The sequence below is a fragment of the Meleagris gallopavo genome, chromosome 6 (assembly GCF_905368555.1).
Source record: "Meleagris gallopavo chromosome 6, MGAL_WU_HG_1.1, whole genome shotgun sequence".
NCBI classification, from domain to species: domain Eukaryota; kingdom Metazoa; phylum Chordata; class Aves; order Galliformes; family Phasianidae; genus Meleagris; species Meleagris gallopavo.
In genome coordinates this window covers 22,799,349-22,821,927 of record NC_139409.1, presented here as the reverse complement: position 1 = coordinate 22,821,927, position 22,579 = coordinate 22,799,349, and the positions used below count along the sequence as shown (strand labels likewise).

General features: G+C 37.4%; 1 protein-coding gene and 1 long non-coding RNA gene across 2 annotated transcripts in view; one reads left to right on the top strand and one right to left on the bottom strand.

Annotated features, from left to right (window-relative positions):
* Nucleotides 1-1,823: 1,823 nt before the first annotated feature.
* On the top strand, nt 1,824-14,541 carry LOC146544101 (uncharacterized). The gene is made up of 2 exons (XR_014884232.1): nt 1,824-1,907; nt 5,727-14,541. It is a non-coding gene; the product is annotated as an uncharacterized LOC146544101 (long non-coding RNA).
* Nucleotides 7,991-22,579, bottom strand: part of VPS50 (VPS50 subunit of EARP/GARPII complex) — a 66,072-nt gene continuing 51,483 nt past the window's right edge. Inside the window, exons 23-28 of the mRNA XM_085227445.1 lie at nt 14,865-15,013; nt 13,625-13,721; nt 13,320-13,478; nt 12,095-12,216; nt 11,223-11,412; nt 7,991-8,738 (exon numbers count right to left, since the gene is read on the bottom strand). Of these exons, the coding sequence (XP_085083571.1) occupies nt 8,619-8,738; nt 11,223-11,412; nt 12,095-12,216; nt 13,320-13,478; nt 13,625-13,721; nt 14,865-15,013 (837 nt within the window). The 3' untranslated portion in view covers nt 7,991-8,618. The remainder of the gene's footprint in view (nt 8,739-11,222; nt 11,413-12,094; nt 12,217-13,319; nt 13,479-13,624; nt 13,722-14,864; nt 15,014-22,579) is intronic.

The window sequence follows — 22,579 nt, the reverse complement described above, 5'->3', positions numbered from 1 at the left end:
TCACAACCCAAGCTCCAGGGAGTGCGAAAGAGCAGCTCCCAGTTGCCTCCTCAGAGCATGTCATTATAGCCAAGTTTAGATCAATTTACTCCTTTGGTTGTGCTTGCATCCCCTCATCTACCACTAACAAGGAGAGGCTGTGTATCAGAGCCTTGCTTACACTCTAATAGAAAACCAGAGCAGCAGTTGAGCTGGTGGTTTCCTTGGGAGGGCTGAGCCTCTGTAGCAGGTTGTGATTGAGCCAGCAGCATGGCGGCCAAAGAGCCCTCAGCTGCATTCCTCAGGGCTCTGCCTCAAAGTGCGGGGAAAGAAGAAAATGACCTGAGAGATGCCTTTTTTCCAGCAGGTGGGTCTCTCCTGAATCCGAATGAGCTGCAAATTATTTTTGTTTACTTTTAGAGAGGATGGCACAGTTGCAATATACATGAGTTAGAAGCAGTGCCAATGAGGAAAGTTCCCTTCACGAGCTGGCACTGATGGCTAAGACGTTTGTTTTATTTATATTGTGCTGTAAAATACAAAAAAAAAAAAAAAAAAAAAAAAAGCAAATGCAAAAGAAATAACCTGCCAGCTTCCTGTAAAAGCTGTTAATACTTCAAATTCTATTCTGCTTCTCCTATTCCCCACCGTAATGCAAGGTGAACACACTGATGAAATGTTTAGAGAAGCCACCATTCTTCTGCAATTTTTAAAATGTGAAATTTGCTTTTCCTAAGAAGCCAGTGTTTTTTTTTAAAAAAAAAAAAAAAAGCCACTGTATGACACAGGAACACAGTCTGCTCACAGGAAACCATGCGGGGTACCCTGCAGAGACTGACTCTGAAAATCATTCACTGACCTCACAGAAGAGTGAGAGCAGATAGATTCACCACAGAGTACTGGATAACCCTAGAGAAGATTGCATTTGTACTTCTCAGGTAGTGATCGAGACTCATGCAGTCGTCCAGAAAAATTTATTTCATCAACTTGAAGACTTTTCTCTTATTCCTGTAAAGAGTAGGCTTCATAACCTCCTGCATGCACTTCACTCAGCCCAGTTCCCAGCCTTACCAACCAGTTGTTAGAGGCTGGGCTTTAATTATTCATACAATTCACTCCTTTCAAATGCAGAACTCAGAAATTTAATACAACAATTAGCCACAACCCAAAGTCACAAAATAAGAGCACACAGCAGCTAATCATCCAGCATTTCAAGCAGAGCCTATGAGTCTGTTGTCCTAACATCCACCCAGGCAGCTGGAGCTCATCAAGGAATTCAGTGCCTGGAGAAAGAAATCACCCCTAGCTAGAGACATCATTCTGTAGTTTTCCATCAGTGCACCCTGATTTTTTTTTCCAATAGACTCGACACTGCTTCCAATAAGGTTAGATGAGATATATCACTGGATTGAGCAGGACAATTCCTGCACTCATGCCCAGGAAATGAACATCATTAGTTATGGTAGATTTTCAAAAGAATGGGCAGGCACTGGGCAGAAATCATCTCTGTTCTCTACCTGAATATTCTATTAGGAAGTGTCTCAAAGGTAGGCTTTGCAACAACAACAGCGAGATATTTGTAAAGAAAATGAGCATTCAGTAACTTTGTTTTGTAGTTTTTCTGTGAGCAAACAAATGCTTAAGTCTCACCTATTTATCCGTGTTCCTCCTTGTCTAATTCCTTTGTGCAGTGATTTTGGCATTGTAGGGGAACTGTTGGATCACGGCCTGAACCTCTGATTGATCACCTGAGGCAAGCACTGAGTCAGCCATGGGAACACAGGTGAAGGCAATTCAGCTGTGTGGTTGGAAGAGGTGGAGCCTGACTGCACCTCTCCTACACCACATTTAAGGGCTGACTGCCACCGAGGAAGGATCTCTCTCTAGAGATTGCTCTTTATGGAGTTCCTTGTGAGCCTACAACACTAGTGAGTGCTTTTTCATTTATCTTTGATTATCTTTTCCAATGTGATAATATCTCTAAGCCTAACTTCTCTGTATGCTTATTGATCATCCAATAGTTTACAACATCTGTATACTTATTGATCTTACAGGCATTTATATCATAGCTCAGTGCCTTAAGAAAAACAGCTTGTTCTTTTAAGGAAATCACAGTGGTCCCCAGGGTTTCCTGAATTTCTTCTGTGTGGTAAGAGGCTCTGCAGGCAGAGGGGCAAGGGCTTGGCTCACAAGGCCATGAACCCTAAGCAAACAGTACCTTAATTTGCTCTCCCAAATTCTTTTTCTGCTACCCGGAAATCATGCTGATCATCACAGTAAAGATGAGATCTTGTTTGTTGGTGTCTGTCTCTCCCAATAAGCCCCTCTCAGCCCATGCCTATGCAATGTTCTGGGGCATTTATCTCCTTAGTCTCACTGCTGACACAGTTCACATGGAAGGCATGAGCTTTCACTGATGTTGTATAGAATGACAGTAACTAGGATGCAAGCATGTATGTATTTTTAATATCCTTCCATACTGTCATTAAAAAGATTAATCTCTTTTATTTTACCCCTAGTTGTGGCTATGTGATCTCCTGTGGCTGCCTGGCTATCACTCCCGGCAGTAGCAGATGACTGTAAGGCATAGGAGTGTCTCAGGAGAGTCCTGTCTGTAGTTCCAGTAATGTTTTTTGGTTCATGGCAGGGTCCCTCAATACTCAGAGGCCAAATCAGAAGAAGTAACATTCAGGAGATGGCTGGCTTCTGCCTAAAAATGAAGGAAACTGCACCTAAAGAGCCTGAGGCAGAAAGAAGGCAGAGCTTTTGTGTTTTCTGCCCCACAAAGATTTATGGTTCAGATTCCCTTAGGTTAAGTCGCTGATTCCTGGTAGAAAGTACAGCTCATGCCCACATAGCCACAGCCTTATAACTTCATAAAAAACAGTAGATAGCATCATTCCTTTTATAGCTAGGTGAATAAGGCATGGGAAGACAAAACAAATTTCCCTATGTCTGGTGCCAGAGCAGAAAGTAAATCCCAGCCCGAATAAGTCGATGACTGAGCCACTATAGCACACAGTATCTCCAGGAATCACTCTGTGTGCAGTCCATGAGGACCTCCTTCCCCTGATTAGCAGAAGTTCCCTTTGTGCAAACTGGCAGAACTGCCCAGAGCCCTGCACCTTGCTGAGGATATTCCAAGCAATTCAATGCAGCAGTGAGTATCTCAGTGAAAGCAAATGGATCTCGTTCATTCCTAAGACAAGGCTGTGGCAAGCTTCCTGAAACAATAGCCCTGTTGAATTGCATAGACACAGCAGTACATCATGTGTGCATTGGAGAACAGGGACTAACAGCATTGTAGCTATGAGGTATTGCTATTCACAGCAACAATTTAGTCTAGCTGAAAAGTAGAACAGCCCAAATGCTCAGCTGGTTGGATCATTTGGCTGCTTGAATATTCCAGCAGCTCTGGAAGAGATGGATGTTGGCAGCTCAGGGCCAGGACGTAGCTCCTGGTCAAACTCATTTACATCAGTGACATTTCCCTGAGCTTCAAGAAATATATGCTCATGAAAAATGCACTGATGCTTAGCACTGCACTAATAACCCTGTCAGGCAAGGGCAGTTCTTGCACTTATTGAGGTTCTATGTTGCAGAACAGAGAGCTGTACAGGAAGAAATGGTGCCCTCACCATGCTTTCAACAGCCTTCTGGACTGTTTCAGCCCATTCTGTGAGCCACAGGCTCCGTGCATATGGAGCAGTATGTCCCACAGCAGCAAGGACAACAAGCCTCCCTACCCACCATCTCTTCTTAAGGACAGGGCTGCCCAGGCTTCACTGGATGTTATGAATGTAAGTGATGGCAGAGAAACCACTAATTAGTTGGAATAGATGATCTTGGAGGTCTTTTCCAACTTTGGTGATTCTATGATCTACTGAGGTCACACAGGTAGGCATATAGCCAGGTCTTGAATATCTCCATAGAAGGAGATATTCCTTCCACCACCTCTCTAGGCGGCTTGTTCCAGTGCTCCATCACTCTTAACATAAATAAGTTCTTTCAGATTGTTGTACAGAACTCTCTATGTTCAAGTTTTAGGTCATTGCTCCTTGTCCTATCACTATGCATCACTGAGAAGAGCATGGCCTCATCCAATGCCACCCACCTTTCTTCAGATATTTATAAACATTAATCAGATCCCTTTACAAGGATTTGTTTCACTTAGGGCTGACTTGACATTTTTATTCTATTCTTTAATGAAACATAAGCAATGTATTGAGTTTTAGTTATGAGTAGTCCTACTTATGAATAAAAACTACGGGAGATCATAGAATCATATATCCATAGAATGTTTAAAGTTGGAAAAGACCTCTAAGATAATCTAGTCTAACTGCCAACCCACCACCACCCACCCACCAAGCTATACTGTGCAAGAGATGCACACAACTGTGAACTTCTGATTTATTTACAAAAAAATCTTCAGAAATACCAACAGTCCTTTTGCATATCTGATCTTGTATTAGTTTTGTGCACAGCTGAAGGAGGCACTTCACTGCCTCCTGGATCTTTTCTCCTGGATCTCCAGCTTGCTCACACATTTTACTTTTCAAAGATCAACTCACATTTAGATAATAGTTTGCCAACTTTAAATCCAGCAACATTGAATCCTATGCAAATTCATCTACAAATATAAGACATGGATCAGTAATTCTCTGCTCTGAATGTTCTTCTTCCTTTCATATATGCAACCAGACCAAAACTTCAGACCCATCAGGTCTGAAAAAAACACACATAGATTTTCCAGGTCTTCAGTTCAGTTGAAAGATGCTGCTTCAGTTCACGCTGGGATCTCAAAGAGGAGATATTGAAAAATGGAGTCCCTGCCGTGATGCAAAGCAGCTCTGGCTCTACAAAACCAAGACATTCAGAAATGTCCTTAAATAGCCAGTAAGCATGGAAACTCTACAGTTTGCAAACTATGTTATCTCCATACTTGTACCCTAATCATAGTGTCTAGTGCAATGTTTAGCTTTCACGCTATGCTGTTTCGAGCTGTGGTTATAAATAACACAGATACTATCACCCACACACAATAAATCTGCATTTTTTATCCATCTCTGTTTGCATCATTTATAACATAGCAGGTGCCTGCTGACATTCAGTTTTTTGAGGATTTAGCTGGGGACAGCATTATTTATCATTTTAATCTTCTGGTTATTTTTGGGGGGGAGTTGTTGTTTTTTTAAACTGGTTTTATTCTATTTTCTTGTTATCAAAGTACAGCTTGCAATACAGAAATTTCATAAACATTAACCACAAGCAGAGGGTTAGGGGAGAATGACCGCAGCACAGCACCTTTGCAGGATGAGGAGGGAATATATATAGCTGTGCCCCGTAGCAGTAAGACAAGCACAACTCATATCCACAGACCTGCAATAAATAAACCCCATCTTTGCTATCATGGGATGTGCCTTTGTCATTCACATCTGTGTAAGCTGCAAGGCAAAGCCGAGCTTTCACAGAAAGCTTTGAGACAGCCACTGATTGTGCTTCCCTTTTTCTCCACAAAAGGGAAATGTTAGAAAGCATTCAGAAGTTGACTTACACCTCACATTTAGGCTTCACTAAGCAGATCTGAAACAAGCCAGGCCTTTGATTTTACATATGGAAAGATTCCCTCTCACATGGGAAAAAAGGACCCCAAAATAGTCGATTACCTGGAAATTTAGCTACTTGTCTAAAAGGAGGAGGTGAGATTAAGCCCTTACCTCAGATTCACTGGAATTCACACATTGCAGGTGCTGCTCATCACACCAGCACACCAGCTGAAGCACTGCTGGTCCAAGATGGTTCTTCCTGTCAACGCCATTCTGCTTTGAGTAATAAACCTACGCTGGAGCAAGAACTTGAGCTTCCCACAAGGTCACATAAGTGGACCAGACAGTTTCCCACTATTTTTATCCCAGTTGCTGCCTCATCGGACAACTTCATAACCACTGACTGCAACTGAGATGCCAGGCTTACAGCCATCTACACTTATCAGGCTTTGCCTATCCGGAGTCTTGAAAACTCCTCATCTCTGCTCCAGGTGACCTTGGTGAATATCAGAGTACTCATTGTCTGAGGAATAGGATTTAAATTTTTCATTGACTGACAGATGAATTGTCCACCTCTGCAGTGATGGTCAGCCTCCCTGGAGACTGAAAGGAGTCATCCTCCATTATTAAAGTATTCTAAAGCCCTTCTGCGATGTACAAAGTTTTAAACTATGCTCTCATGAAAAGCAGTAAAACTTCTTATTTCACAGAGATGCTAAAAAAATCAATGGTTTGCAAAAAGAACCATCGTTTTAGATTGTGGAAGCTATAAGCAAACTCATAGCAAATTAATAATTCTACATTCAGCCCAAACTCAGATTTGTTAAGTCACTCAGGACTGAGAAATGTGAAGGCTATTAAGCTATATGTAACTTATCCCTTAGCATCAATATTGGGCAGCAAGTGGAGGTTGCTCTAGAGAATATAATAAATTCTGAGGCACATGTGAAACAATTTTTTGATCTTCTTTCATAAGTTTAACATCGCGCATTCTATTATTTGGGGGCTTAAAATAAGTCAATCTATAGATATGTTATCAAAAATTGCTCCTTACTAGGACTCGTGCAATTGCTCACCTCCTTCCTTGACCCTACATTACAATCAGCTTGCACTCCTACCTTTTGGTGAGCAGACAAATTACAGCAACCTAAATAGTTCAGGAGAAATTAACCACACGTTCAGTTCACCACAATTACAGTAAAGCTATTTAAATTCCTTCTTTCATCCACGAGAAGGAAATTGAAACAGATTTTACACTAACAGTCTCTGACACATTTCTATTCCTTCCAAGAGTCAGATCAGGATCTGACTTCAGGGCAGATACACTGACGCAAAAGTCCACACTTAAAATGAACTACACTTTTCCTTTTGTTGTTTTTTTTTTTTTTTGAATCGCCTTTTTAATGAGGTAAAAGTGATTCAGCTTCACTGTATACATAGGCACTCTGCTAAACAAGTTTTCAGAAGAACTCAGGATGACAGCATGGTCTATACAGAATGGTGCTTAACCTTGTTTTAAATCCTATTTCCTTTAAAGTACAGATGTACAGGGAGATGAATGCCACACAGTCAATATTTAAAAATGTAAATTCTACTGCTCTAAAACCATATATAGGCTTTTCAAGGAAACTGCACAATGATGGCCAGAATTCATCACTTCTGAAGATGAAACTAACCTACAGAAAAGAACAATTATCTGATTCCATGAGGCAATTTCCAGTCGATCCGTACTGCTGACTTTCAGTAAGTGCTGGTTTGCTGGTTCTCTTGTGTTTGAATTAAAACAGTGCAATGGCAAGTATTGAAAATGAGAGTTTACCATGTCATTAGTGGATTTTATCCTACGTAAATTATTTTAACTGTTAGCTCATTGCTAGTGTATTGCCTTTTAAAAGGCCTCAGATTAGAAAAATGTTTATTACATAATAATTTTTTAATATTTAAAACATTATATACTGAAAAACAAAGACATGGAACAGAGCTTGAGAGTGTAAGAAAAATCTTAATGAATATTAACGCCTTTATTTAAGTTAATTCAGATCACCTTGAGAGTTTTTCTGTTTTGCTATGACAGTTTGAGCAGTCCCCAAGCATCTCATCTACAAGGAACATTGCAAGGAAAGTAGAAATGTATTCAGAATACAGGTTCTTCTGCTGAAGGCAAATTTGAAAGCCTCAGTGGTCAGTGATGCTCTGACAAATCAATTTCTAGGACAAATACCCAGCCAGGGGATTTTTACATGCTCAGGATCATTCCAGGAGTCTATAGCAGAGCAGAAAATATTAACATTATCCATCCGAAAATTCAGCCAAAAAAATCCGTTATTCTCTGGCATTACTGCTTTGGGAACAGGAAAGAGTGGCAGGGGTACAAAAGAGAAATGACATGAGAGGAACAACACTCATTTTTATAACACGTGTCATTTTGCATTGTTAAATGAGGTAAATGAAGTCTCACAAGTAACTCGTTTTAGTGTACAGTATTTATTACCTTGACTGATCTGAAGTCAATAATTTTGATATGACTATATTAATTCTGAAATAAACGTTTTTAAATACATGTAAAGATGAAAGACATCAACATGAGAATTTTTAATTTATCTATATTCTTAATCCACATGCAAGATATGTTGTTCAAAGATCTACATTTTCTTTCATTTTACACTGGTCCATAATAAAGCACAAATTCTGAGGGGAAAAGCAGTGAGGAAAACGTCATATTTTCAAATAGCCCTTTTATTAAAAAAGAGCATCAACTATATATTAAGCCAATGTGTTTCTCTCTGATTTTGGTTTTACTTACAGTATACAGTTTTTCAAAATATACACTTCACCAATGATACACAAAGAGCGGCCCTTTACTAAGGGCAAATAACAAAAAAACAGAAAAATACATAAGAAAAGGATTCTTACAGGTTAAAAAAGTAATATTTTAGAACATTATGCCAATTCAGAGTGTCTCCAATGCTGATAAGAAAAGTCATGCACAATGGTTTTTAAGACAATGCTGTCATTAGTCCATTTGTCATTTGTCCGCATGCTTCACGTGAACAGAAAAAGGTACAAGAGTAAACGGAAAGTAACTCTCTCCAGTTATCTTTTAGGCCTGTCTATATCATCAATAGCAGCTAGCAGCTTCTGTCTCGCCTTCTTGTTGATGTGAGACCCCAGACAAACATTCACCAGATTTGTCAGGTGCTTAGTGGAATACTCCTGGCAAATAAAAGCAGATTATGTTATGGCAAGCAGAATAAGAACAGTGGATAAAGACTGAAAACTAAAAACCAGATATGCACACTCTGTGGGCTTTTCAAATGATAGCAGCAATCAGGAAACAAGAGAGACTTAAAGTGCTAGTTAAGTCAGGTCTGGAGAGTTTTCATAGTTGAGAGAGAGAAGTACAAAACTGTATTTTGCTGCCTGGCAGAATATAATGGAAAATGCCTACAATTTTAGTAGCATTGGATCGAGTTCACAGAAAGTAATAGTCATGTATCTAAATCAATTTATAATGCATTTTCCATTCTTTTGGAGGTGTGGTGAGAGATACACATGCAAATGAAATAAGTTTTAAACACCACATTTTCCTAACAACTGTGACAAAACTTGATCTTTTTTTATTTTGGCATCATATTTCTGATAAGCCTCTAAATAGTTCTGTCTACAGGGTCTTCAAGCAACATTAATTTCAGTACATGACAAAGGAGGAAAGAATGACACAGAGTATTACAAGAATTCTTAACACCTGTCAAAACCCCACATTTGCCAGTACTACCTTCAACCTTAGCATTTTCAAAAATTTAAACTAGTTATTCCACATAGATCACCAAACACAGCTCACAGTCTCTCTCACAGCTCCAGGTATAACAGGGAAAACCATATTTCAGAACAATGTTTTTCATCCCTTTCTAGCTGGGTTTAAAATAATTCCAAAATACAGATTTCCCAATCCTCCATTTTAAAAGACTTCTTTTTGACAGTGGGCCAGCTCTAACAGCATGACAATTGCTTATAGTCTTACTATAATTGTTAGGTTATGCTGCCCTGAAAGCATGCCAAGTACTTTGAAAACACAAATGAAGTCTCATCTCGGATAGCAAAGTTGATCCTGATTCAGTTTTATTTGTCAAAGAAAGAAAAAGCGATGACTATTATGCATTCTGCCTTACAACTTTGTTGAAGTTGCCCACTCCTAAAGGCCTAATTTCAAACTGTACTTCTTGATGATGAATTTGTTCACTTTGATATATTCTGAACAGAATACAAGTATTCTCAGCTTCACTAAAGGATGGAAGTTAACCAGAGGAAATTTGGCCCAAATACATTAGATCATTTTCTTAGACCCATTCCTAGAAGCATTTGGTGTACTTGTGCTTGTCCCACTCATACGCATTTAAAAACTGCCTGGTATCAGAACTACAGTAATCAACCAGAACAGCCCAGCCTAAGTGGCAAACTTCTTTATATAGAAGGGTGGAGGTATGGTAAGATTCTTGATTATCTTATGAAAACTTCCTACTCGAATCACATTGTACTATCTTCATCTATAATGCACCAATAATTTCCAACCATAATACAGTACACTTACTTAGAGCTCAAACCAAAAAGGGATTATGCCTACTCCCTGGTGATTTTGCCTTGTTAATTCACTTGCACAAAAGAGCAACTTTTACAGGGATAGCATCTGAAGAACAAGTTGATAAATTACTTCAATTAACTCTCAAAATTGTAAATGATCAACTACTTACAATGAAAGTATCTTCAGAATCAAAACCAATGTCTGAAAATAACAGATAGCTGCATTCTGAAGAAATCTTACGTTCTCATGGTTAAAAACAAACAAACAAACAAAAGCCAACACAGTAAAAAAACAGAACATTTATTGGGCTACTGAGCCTCTCCACCCTCCAGTGCAACACTGGTCTGTAATGCAGTACTATTAGATTGGGCAGGTGCTCTCCACAGCACTGCATAGCTATGATCTATCAGATCTAAAATTTATTTTCAGCACATAATTTTCCTGACAACAAAGACTGTCAAATCAGTATTCTTATCAGATGTACATGCCAACACAGGCATTTCTTTTCCCTCAATGCTGTTCTAATCTCAGAATTGATTTACATGAAAGTCTGGGTCATTGCTGAGACTATGAAACAGGTTTTACGGAGTGTATAGGCTTCAGATGCCTGGGATCCATGTGTTTCTATTGCCTGTATTGGATCAGAGATGCTGCCTAAAGAGTAGAAAAAAGTTTTCTTTGGCTTCAACCCATCTCAGAATACCGGGTAGATTAGCAGTAATTCCTACATAGAATTTCTTGTGTAAGGAGTATCAGATGGCCTACTTTTGCTAAAGCCAGAAACTACAATTCATAGCACATCTTCCTGAGATGAATTCTATCATTTTAAGAGATATGGAATGGTAATTGGTAGAAAAGGTAAAGAAATCTAGATTTTCCTTTTGTCAAAATTATTCCTTCCAAATAAAGGTACTTTCATATGATAATAAACATATATCTACACACATATATATGTTTATATTGCACGCCATACAATTTTATTATAACAAATGAATATATACGTATGAGTATAATCATTTTTAGCACACAGAATTAATCATTTAGAGTTGTTAGCATGATTCCACCATTCTTGGGAATCCTCCTAAAAGACAGCAAAAAATTTAAAATTTAACTCTTACCCTGTGTTCTTTTATCCAGCGCTCCATGTCATTTTCTGTTAAGTAGTAGGCTTTAATGTAGGTCTCCACAAATTCTTTATCTGGAATAGGTCTAATGTCTGTTAACTTTTCTAGTTTCATTAAGAATTGTTGAAAGTCCAGTTGCATCAAGGCACGTCCTTCATTGCTGCATTTCTTCACATTAGCATAACTGAAAAAAGGAACACAGTAGAAACGAACAATAAATATAAATAAATAAATAAAAATGAATCTTACTTCTTAAAGTTGTTTAACTTAGTCCTTCAAACCCCAAGGAGGAATATAGTTATTGTTTACCCTGTGTCTACTTGTTGCACTTCTTTCCATCTCATTCTTCCATACTCTCCTGTAATTAAGGACCCCACGTACACAGGAAGAAATATGGAAACATTAAATAAAAAGAGTGGATATAGAACATATTCTATGATGCAGAAGATGACAGCACAGACAAGTAGTGAACGAAAAGACTACAACACCGACTCTAAAAAGACTGGGAAATCGGTGGCAAGTTAGGTGTAAGCTAAACTAAGCTAAGTTGTTGGCTAAGTATTTCAGTTCGTATTTAGCAAGTCATCTAGGGCACCTCTTTGCTCCCAATGAAGTTAGAAAAATTCTGCCCCATGGCTACCCTAAAGTAACTGCTAAAGTTAACAACTTTTCTTCCTAACAATTGTCTTACTTCCTGGAAAAGATAAACACCAGCATCTCACTGAGATGTCGACAATTACACTTCATCCTCAAAACCTCAACAGCTTACCAATGCACTACAAAAATTAGAAACTTTAATACCATGACATAAGCATTATCATTACAGACATATTTACTCAAGACCAAGACTTTCATGAACTTCTTACCCTTCCACAAGAGTTCTATTGGCCAAGCGCATGCAGTGCTCCCAAAGTATATTTGAGACTATTAGTGGAATACGGACTCTCTTAGATACCTCATTCAACCTTCTGTTGAATTCTTCAAATTCCTGATAAAACGTGTAAGATCATAATTCCATTAGCATTTAAAACATCATACTCTACAAATGCCTAGTAATAAATAAATAAGGAAAAAATGAACTGCATACACACACTAAAATAAGAAAAAAAAATGTTCTCATTGCCTCACTCCCTAAACTCATCTTTAACTTTCTGAAAGCCAATATACAGACAATGAAGAAAATCCAGCGATAAGCTCTTTATCCATCTAAAAACCTGCCCCATCAGCCTTCAGGGAGAACCTCAAAAATATTGCAATCATTTTTCATTCTTCAGCCTTTTGCATTAAAAAATTCCCTGGTGCTTCAGTAAGAGCTGAAAGCACCCACTAAAAAACAAACCATATCAAACAGTTCAGCAGTATACTGCGATGCTAGATTACAAGTTAGGTTGAAGAAAGGTACATGTTTCCTCCTGAAACATCAGTGAACTGGATGGATTTTGAGCTGTTACTGTAGGTGATAAACTAGCCATAACTGAACGTAATTACTACTACAATGATTTTTTGACTTACATAAAGAGAAACAGAAGTCGGCTGCCAGGAACTAATGCCTTTATCACTTTTAAAAAGTTATCAAATAACTCAACCATAAAGGAGATCTTGACAATGAACTCCGTGTGACCATCAGAGTTTGTACTGCAGACTATGAAGGCCACACTTGTCCAACCAAGTGATTTCATTCCAATGCTAGAATCTCATAGTTTTTGTTGTTATTGTTTGTTTTTTCCTAGCAAACAAACAAGAGAATAACCACTAAGTTGGTGATTTCAATGACCATTTTAAGCTAGTTTCTGACCAAAAAACTGGTATTTAACACAAATTTTCTGAAAGAGGAATTGAGCAAGAGGAAGCAGAGTACCACAATGCTGTGCTTTAACCAACATATAATCACTCCAGTAAAGACAAAACTCTGTAATTTTTTCTGCTAGTAGCAAGAACAATGAAAATTCTGGACAGATTTCCTTATGACAACTTAATATTTTTCAGGATGTTATATTGCTCTGATCATGCTGCCTTAACAGTTTTAGTGATGTATGCAGTAGTTTAAGCTTGTATGTGGCTCTAGCACACTGCTTCTCCAAAAGTATTCACCTTTAAAAGAGAGTCTACATATATATTGTGTTGTGACATGATTTCCTTCACATCCCATTTTACATTAGCCATGAGAAGCAGCATCTGTTCATAATCAATAGCTTTAGCAGCAACAATCCAATAAACTGGTTTGCGTAGTTCATTGGCAGTTGACACAGTCTGAAATAGAATAAAAAGAAAATCCAATTCAGTAAATTTCAGGCTAGTAAGAGCAATACAAAACTATGGCTTAAAATATTTCCATCATATAGTACAAGTTTCAAATATTGCATTAAAAAATAAGCTCTGAATTACACAATTCTGACCTGAGAATAAAACTGCTGAAGAAACGGCTTCTTTGCAGCTGGCATCACTGCATCAAGATGAGGCTGAAGACACTCAAACTGCTCAGCCAGAAATACCCTTTGAAAATAAAGAAAATTTGCCATGAACTAAATTAAACATTTGGAATGTCTCTGTACTTCTTTTTATCTACATTTATTGGGCAACAGTGATATGCAACTTTGGTAAATTTAATACTGATAAGAATTGTATCATTTTTTGGCCAGCATAACAACATGTATACTCAATTATAAAAATTTGAAAATCTGATTGTGAACAAAATGAATTAAAAGATTTGAATAGCCAGAACTCAATTTTCTGTTTTAATCAGGATATACTGCAAAATTCTGATCCAAAGCCTAGTAAAGCCAGTAGACAACTGTCCCACAGTTTCTTCATGGCAAGCCAGTATGCACAAAAAGAAATCACGTCAGAATTCAAAAACAACACTACTGATTACATGTTTGCCAGTAAACTTTTAAAAACACATGAGATCAAATTCTTTATTACAGGTATGATTTTTTTTTTAATAATCACATTAATAATCATTTAATTCTCTTTTGTAAACACATTTTAAAATGAATTGTTAATCTTTAACAATGTCCTCTTGTGTGGAAAACAAAATGAAATCCCATATGACTCTACTACTATTCTGATCACCAACTGAAAAAATACTTTATAAGAGTTTTCCATTAATCTCTCGTTATAATCTCTTCTTCACAGGTAAACTTCCACCTGTTGCCAAGAACATCATGAATGCAGCCAAGCCAATATGTACTAAGCAGTTCTGGGTCTCAGCTATCAGTATCTGAGTACTGGTTTAAATATATATAATAATATATATATTTTAATATAAATATATAAATAGATATGTAAAAAATAAAATAAATATTATATATATGTATATGTGTATATATATATATACATACACACACACACACAGATTAAAAACTCCTACTGAGCTCTTTAAACTCTTTTTTCTGTTAGATTTGGCTTTGTGCTGTCACAAAATACTGGAGAAGCTGCAGGAAAGTTTCATTGTTTATGCTTGCAGGTGGTTAGTCATGTTCTACTACTGTTAATTAAAAATTACCTCTCTTTCTCATTTTTAAAATCACATTAAAGGCTAGGAATTTTTGACCTCTTAAAAAGGTTTTGGATTGTAATCACAACTCTTTAAAAATTCCATTGATCACACAAAGTGGTGTACAGTAAATAACCTACAAGGATTCCGTGGCTACCACTCTCTCTGCCAAACCATAGAGTGAATTGCCAGATGTCAAAACGACTAGATGACTGAGATGTGGGCTTGGCACCTTCTCCTTTCTCTCTTCAGCAGCTGTGAGAGTTCCTGTGGGATCAGTGGAGACCTCCTAAACACAATTGACAAACGTGTAAGTTCGCATTGTGTAGATCATTATCTACCTCAGAAAAAAAGAAACAGAGCAAGTTTCTTACTGCATCTTAACACCCATAGAGCCTTTAGACCAACTGCCTACTGAAAGACCAACTTCTCACTCTTAGATATAGTTTCTTCAACCTGACAACAACCAAAAAAGGAGATAAATCAAAATAATGTTATTCACGCTTGAGCTTTTCTGCTTCTGTGAGCCAGGAATAGCTTAAGTAAAATACAAACCTCGTTTTTTAAACATTAAGTTATCATTCCGGGACAACTTCTATCCTGCAGACAGCTCAGTTGTAGAGAGCTTAGAAATGTTCACAGTATGGGACAAAAAAACCCACACCCCTAGATTTCAGGCGAAATTCAGAAGAATTTTTCAGAGCTACCATAGTCATCTAAGCCACTGCAGAAATGGACACACAGATGGTCACTCCCTGATATTTAACTATTTGCCAAAACCAGACCAGATGAAAACAAAAGTAGTTCTGGCTCTACATTAATTATTCGTATATGCTTACTGCTTACACACATGCTATAAAATATGAGAAATGCTACAAAATAAAAGTAGCCAGAACTCAAATCAGATAAAGAAGGTAGAAGATACAATACTTATTTCTTAACTCATTTCTTATCTTGTGATTCTGGCATAGTAATTTTGTTGCTAAATAGGTACTACAAGCAGCCATCAGCCTGGCCATATGAAAATAAATTTGGGCAATAACGCAGTGCCGAAGTAGCAGTAACAACGGTTTATTCAGAAGTGAGATTAGGTGTGAAACATATCTGTTGCAAAGAAAGGGAAGAACACAACCAATACAACAATACTGCTTAAACAATTACATTTATGGCTGGACTCCAAAAACATAATAGCATAATTCTTACACTGCTGTAGAACTGTACAAGGATGATGCCAAAAACATGATAATACATAAAGCAGCTGCACGGGTTTTTTTTGGCTGGAGATAGAAATAAACAGTGAAAAAACTGCACTGAAATAACTAAAGGAACAAGAGTACTAGGAGGAAAAACTGATTCAAGCTGACCATAGCAACCAAGAGGAGATTCTTTTAGGTTCAAGGAAGAGAACAATTGGGAGGAGTGGCATTCTGTTTTTCCTAAGAAGAAAAGAGTAAGGGCAAGCATCAGAAATACTGACTGAACTAAGTCATGACCTAATACACTTTAAGTATCAGGATTGAGACAAGGAAGAATATGCACAGTAAATCTTGAAAAGAAAAAAGACAATGTACCGCATGCACATACTACAGCAGATGAAACCAAGTATAGACAGACTTGGACAGTAGAATTCTGGCTGTTAAGTATGAAGAAAGTATCTACAAACTTGTAAAATAATGCAATGAACAGAAGTGGAAAGTGGGCAAAGCAGGGAACTGTGAGTAATCCCACAGAAACCCTGAACAAGACAATGCTACTGACTGAGCAATACCATCAATGAGTCATTTGTAGCACTAGAAGATCTAGCTGAAGAAGGTCAACAAGCAGAAGGCAAAACTTCAAAAAGAAAATCAGATGTTACCAGATCAGATGCACCAGCACAGCAATGATTAAAAAGTCTAGCTACATCACTGAGCTCTTTGAGAAATGAATTTTTATTACTCTATTCTGTGTTCACATTCAACCAGATAACTTTGCAATTATACTGGCCAGACATTTCATAATACAGTGAAACCAGCATTATGCTAAGTCTATCAGAATGAGAAGTCTGGATGTTTGCTAAAGTTCATGCTAAAGCTCTGAAGGTACCTGCCTAGCACATCCACAGTGAAAACTGGCAATACTATTTAATGATCTAGGCATAACAGTTAATTCTTCACATTAACTGAGCCAAAGCCACAATTGATTAACTAACAAAATCCACTCTTTATCTGTCTTCTAACTTTTCCTTTCATATCATCCTCAGAAACACAACAAAGAAAAGTTGTGAAGTATTTACATATGATAAAAAAACAACAAAAAAACAGAGCCCACCAATCAATTCTCTAATCTTAGGAGAGACCCTGAGTGACAGGGTTAGAGAAAGATTTGAAGAAACTCTGGAAGATTGCCCGGTAGCACTTATGAATTATCATTATGAATATTAAAATGATTACTTTGCTGTTTAAACAAGAAAAACAAAATCATTTTGATAACACAGATCTGTCAATTACATCTTTGTTGTTTTTGTGTTTTTTTTTTTCCAAAGACTAGTTACAAAATATATTAACATTATATATTACAGAGACTCCATTTTGTATTTATCTCAATTCAAAGTCACCCATCCCTTCAGTATTGAAATACATATTAACCAATTTTTTCCTTTATCTGCCCAATCCCATAAACATCTTACATTATTTATTTAACACAGAAAGCATCTGAAGACACAAAATGCATACAAGACAGGCACATCTGTTTTTAACCATGGAGTCAAACTCTGCTTCAGATATACTGGCCAGACACACTGTCAGTATTTCCTTCTCCTTGTTCTAAAATAGATACAGAAGTGTGTTAATAGTAAAAAGCAATGATGACATGACTGAGAGCAGCAATAGAGGCATACATTCAGGCTGGAACAAGAAAAAAATTCTACAAACAGATTAAAGAAATCAGTTGTTTTGCAATAGACTGGACTTGTTACAGGAACCTTTCCAGTAATTTAAGAAAATCTGCAAGGCACACTCTGTTCTCAGAGATTACTTCTGACTACTCATAGAGAATAAGAAGCCCCAGTAAAACTGGAAGAGGAAAAAGTCGCACCAATCAATAGAGGAAGGTGATGATGATGAGAATAGAAGCCAGGAAATTAAACAGCAACCAGCTAAACTTACATTTCAAGAAAGGTCAAGTTACACTGAAAACGTACTGTAGTACCTAGCATCAAGCATTCAGAGAACAGCTGCAAGTCAGAATAAACTTGCTTAGCTTTTCTTGCTTAGCAGTAGACTTGCTGATAGAGCAGAACTGTAATGCATCTCAGACATACCGCAGCCAACTTAACATTCCTGTAAGCAAACTGGGCAAAATAGGGATCTAATAAAATCATTACAAGGTACACATGCAACTGATGCAAACTACAATATATTTTTCTGCTTCTTTGTCAAACAGGAAAAGACCACAGTGATCACAAAATTTGTAGTTTAAAATATAGATTTTATCCAAAACACTAAACTTATCTGAACAATAATCAAATCAGTTGTGCCAGGTAAAGCAGTATGGGTTAACCTGCATTCCTCATAGCCACCTTACAGTGGATCTTATCTACTCTGCTATTTCTATTTAAACTGTCATATTTTAATAGGAAAAGAATGGAGTTTTCTAATGCTACATGATTTGCACACACAACTAGCAATTGTTTATACAAGCTGCTTTGCTAGAAAGGCCTGAAAATATCAGAATACTGAGGTGTTAAAGCAGCATTATGAGTACTTCACTTTGTTTAATGTTTGCTAACAATAATATCAGCTTCACTGTGTGCTTTAGCAGGTCCCATTACGCAATGCCTATCTGTATGGGGCTGCTGAATCACGACCTGAACCTCTGATTGATCACCTGAGGCAAGAAATGAGTCAGCCACGGAGCACAGGTGAAGGCAATTCACCTGTGCTGCAGGAAGGGGCTCCACCTCTCCTAGACCCATTTAAGAGCTGACTGCCAGTGGGGAAGGATCTCTCTGGAGATCCGCTCCATTGGAGTTCATCTCGCAAGCCCAGGACAGGGTGAGTGACTTTCTCTCTTTCTCTCATTACTCCAATATAAATTATATTAGCCAAGCTCCTGGAGATAGATAGATAGATAGATAGATATATAGAGATATATAGATATACACACATACACACACACACACACATATATACATACATACCATCTATATATCCATTGACTCAATACATATATCTGTATATCCATTGATTATACACTATCTTTGAATTAAATTTCCTCTGAAGTTGCTCTTAAGGACAGATGGCCACGTATTAGTAAATAGCAGGTATCAGATATGTGTAAGTGTGCTGCTGTTTGATTCATGGCTGGACACTTCAGCATTTGATTGTTTACTCCCAAGCAGAAATTCTTTACCTAATAATACAAATCTATCTGTGTAAGGAAGAAGCTTCCTTTACAGCTTGTCCCTTTAAAAAAGTGTCTTCCATAACAAGAGAGCATTTTCATTTCAATAGTTCAGCAGAACCCACTCAAAAAGCCCTATGGAAAACCCAGTGGGAAAGCCTTCCATCTGAAGAAGTGACTTTAAGGTAATAACATAAATTAGAAGCATAAGCTACCTAAACTTATTATCTGAGTTAAAAGTCAGACATGCAATTTGTAAGAAAGACATTTTTAGGGGGCCCAGTCTCATCACAAGCTCAGAATCATTTTTCAGTTACCCAACAGAAAGTTAAACACTAGGTAAGCATGACACAAAAATATGATTACTTGCTACTGTAGTGGAGATACTTAATATGAATGGTTATAGCTAACTAAAAAGAACAAAAGACACACGTGTTCTCGGATCCCAAATCTCAACAGACCACATTAGTAATTGATAATCTTTCAAAACTCTCTTTACCTCATACTTCTAGTATAGAACTTTAGCTTTAGAATTATGTTTTAAATTCATACATATACACAGTAGAAACAGTTTTAGTTTTCATTCTGCTACAAGCAAATGGCAATATTTTTAAACCTTGCAGAAGAAATCCTGAAGTCAGTAGTAAGTAGTAAGTGGAATTTGAAAGGCATGGCAAAAAATTAGAATATTAGAAAACATTCTAATAGTCAAATAGTCTACAGGTACATCACGTGTCCCTGACACATGGGCACTCTTAAACTGGATGTGCACTGATGGCAAAGAAAAAGCAGAGTGATCTCAAACACCTACCTAAAACACAATTTACCTTACAGGGTTAATTACTCCACTAGCTCTGCATTTAAATTGTAATTGATAGTTTCAGTAACATTCTGAGCATAGAATACAACACTGTAAACATTTACCAAACATAAGCCCTTACTGCATGCAAAAGCTGTTCAAAAATAGCTCACCTCAAAGTAATCACTTATTATAAAAAGATTTCTGATTAGAGCAGATATACAGAAATGAATATGTTGTTTACACTGACACACCCACGCACCCTGCTAATCTTAATTCCTATAGTTCTTGAAACTTTATGCTGAAAATGTGAAAAGCACATTGCATTCAAAGATAACAGTGCTATTTGAATGTCTTAATATGGTAAGGTTTAAAAATGATACTTTTTAATACTCCTACTATTTTCATGTTAAAAGATTGTAAGCTTTGTGCCCAAGCAAGAAAATAACAAAGTTGGTAATCTTGACTCAGCCACTGGGAAACTAAATCAAATGAAAAAGGTGTAGCTGCCATGGTAAACACCATTCAATATGCCTTGAAAGAAAAGACCATTAAAAATGAAACATACTCTCTCGGGAATCTATTCTATTAATTTTCTGTTTATTCATAATCCTCTGCAGGCAAGTAATACCTTTACAGCATTATGAAGTGCCATGCAAACAACCTTACAATGCAAGTAATTTTCATTGGCCCCAGAGTTGAGTTCACCAGCATTGCCTCACGGTGTGCATGAAGTTTCCAATTCCACTGGCAGCACTAACGTAGTCCCACAGTACAGCTCCTTCACCATCCTTGTCACAAAACAAAGATTTCCCACACCTCAGCTGAGCCAGTCTCACCGATTTCAGTAACAGACTTCAAAAAACTTTGAGTAGAAACTTACAGGACCTTTGCATTTCATTTATTTCTTAGCGTTCCAAAATAAACAGCTGACTTTTTGAATAAAACTACCAGAAATCATCAAGCTTACTTAGTGCCTTGTTTAGCTTAATGCAAAAACTTTTGTGTCAGGAATCACTGTGTGCTGAGAAAATGAATGGTAAAATGCTAAAAAAAAAAAAAAAAAAAAATTAAAAATACACAGCAGGTAAGCCTCCACAAGAAAGCACTTCCACTGCCGCATCCTTGGGAATCTCAACCTCTATCTAACAAAAGAAGTTTGATCACATGCTTTTATTGAAATGTTTTTTTTTTAAATCCAAAGACAGTTTCAGTAAGAGCTGCTACTGGTTCCCAGGTGCTCAGCTGTGACCTGCATTCCTCTGGGACTAGAAATTAGCCCAAGCTTTTGCTGTCCAGCAAAAAAGGCTAGCAGTGACTCATGTGAGACGGCTCAGTGACTGCCCAAAGAGAGGGGCACAACAACTGCCAACAATCAAAAAATTTATCCAAATAAATTAGCAGGACAACTTTCATTTTCAGTAGATTATTCCAGTCAAGTTGGGTAATTCTGTTGAACAAACAAAAAAGTGTGGAGAGGTCTGAATGAATGTGAAGAAGCAAAGCAGCTATCCTATCATATTTTCAAAGTGTCTATCATGTCAAAACTTTCTTTTTTTTTTTTTACAGATAGAGTTTTCTTCTCTTGACAGTGTTTAAGCTGTTGTATGAAGTGCTTGTCATTACATATATTGTATAAATCTACTTAAAGAAGAAAAAGCACAAAAATATCTGTGCAAGATGGGTTGGAAAGTCAGGTGTGCCGAAAAAAAATGTTCCCTGCAATATTCCTTATTGTATTTGTGCAGCTAAAAACCTAAATTTTTCATCTCTGCATCATCAGTCTCTAACCTACTGTCATCTGTAGAAGATACATACTTTATGGGAAAAGACCCCAAAAGCAAAGACAATCTAAAATACATTAAACAATACTTCTTTATACAAGCAATTTTTTCCATCTGCTGTTCTATATATTACATTGCAATGCTTATATACTTTACCGCAGTGATTTATTTTTCTACTTCTGTAAGGCATGTTGTATGTGGCTGCTGAATCACAGCCTGAATCTCTGATTGATCACCTGAGGCGAACAGTGAATCAGCCACAGGAGCACAGGTGAAGGCAATTTACCTGTGCTGCAAGAAGGGGTGGAGCCTGGCTCCATCTCTCCTAGACCCGTTTAAGAGCTGACTGCCAGTGGGGAAGGATCTCTTCTGGAGATCCACTCTACTGGAGTTTCCCTTGTGAGCCCAGGTTACAGGTGGGTGTACCTATCATTTCTGTTTCCTGCTTTGGTGTAATAATATCATAGCCAAGCTCTCTGTTATACTTTAACATCTGTATATTTGTTAATTGTACACTGCTATACCATAACATTGGTATATTCATTAATTGTACACATGTTAACTAACAAACTTCGTTCTAAATCTCAGTTTTAAATGAGCAAGCCAGTTTGCAATGAAATACTTATGAATATTCTGTTTATCTGCTCCAAATACCTCACTGCCAAAGGCAGCAGTATCTCTACTAGCTACAAAGGCAGCTATTAGCATGAAGAGGACATTCATAAACAGTGTCTAGGTAATGGCAGTACTGTGACTAAGCAATAAAGAAGTTGCTTAGAGACAGACAAAGCAAGGCATCGGAAACAGAAGTTTCCCTTCCAAATCATCAATTACTACAGATCACTATCTGATTGATGCCAAATATCTACTTGGGTGCTTACTGGTCACC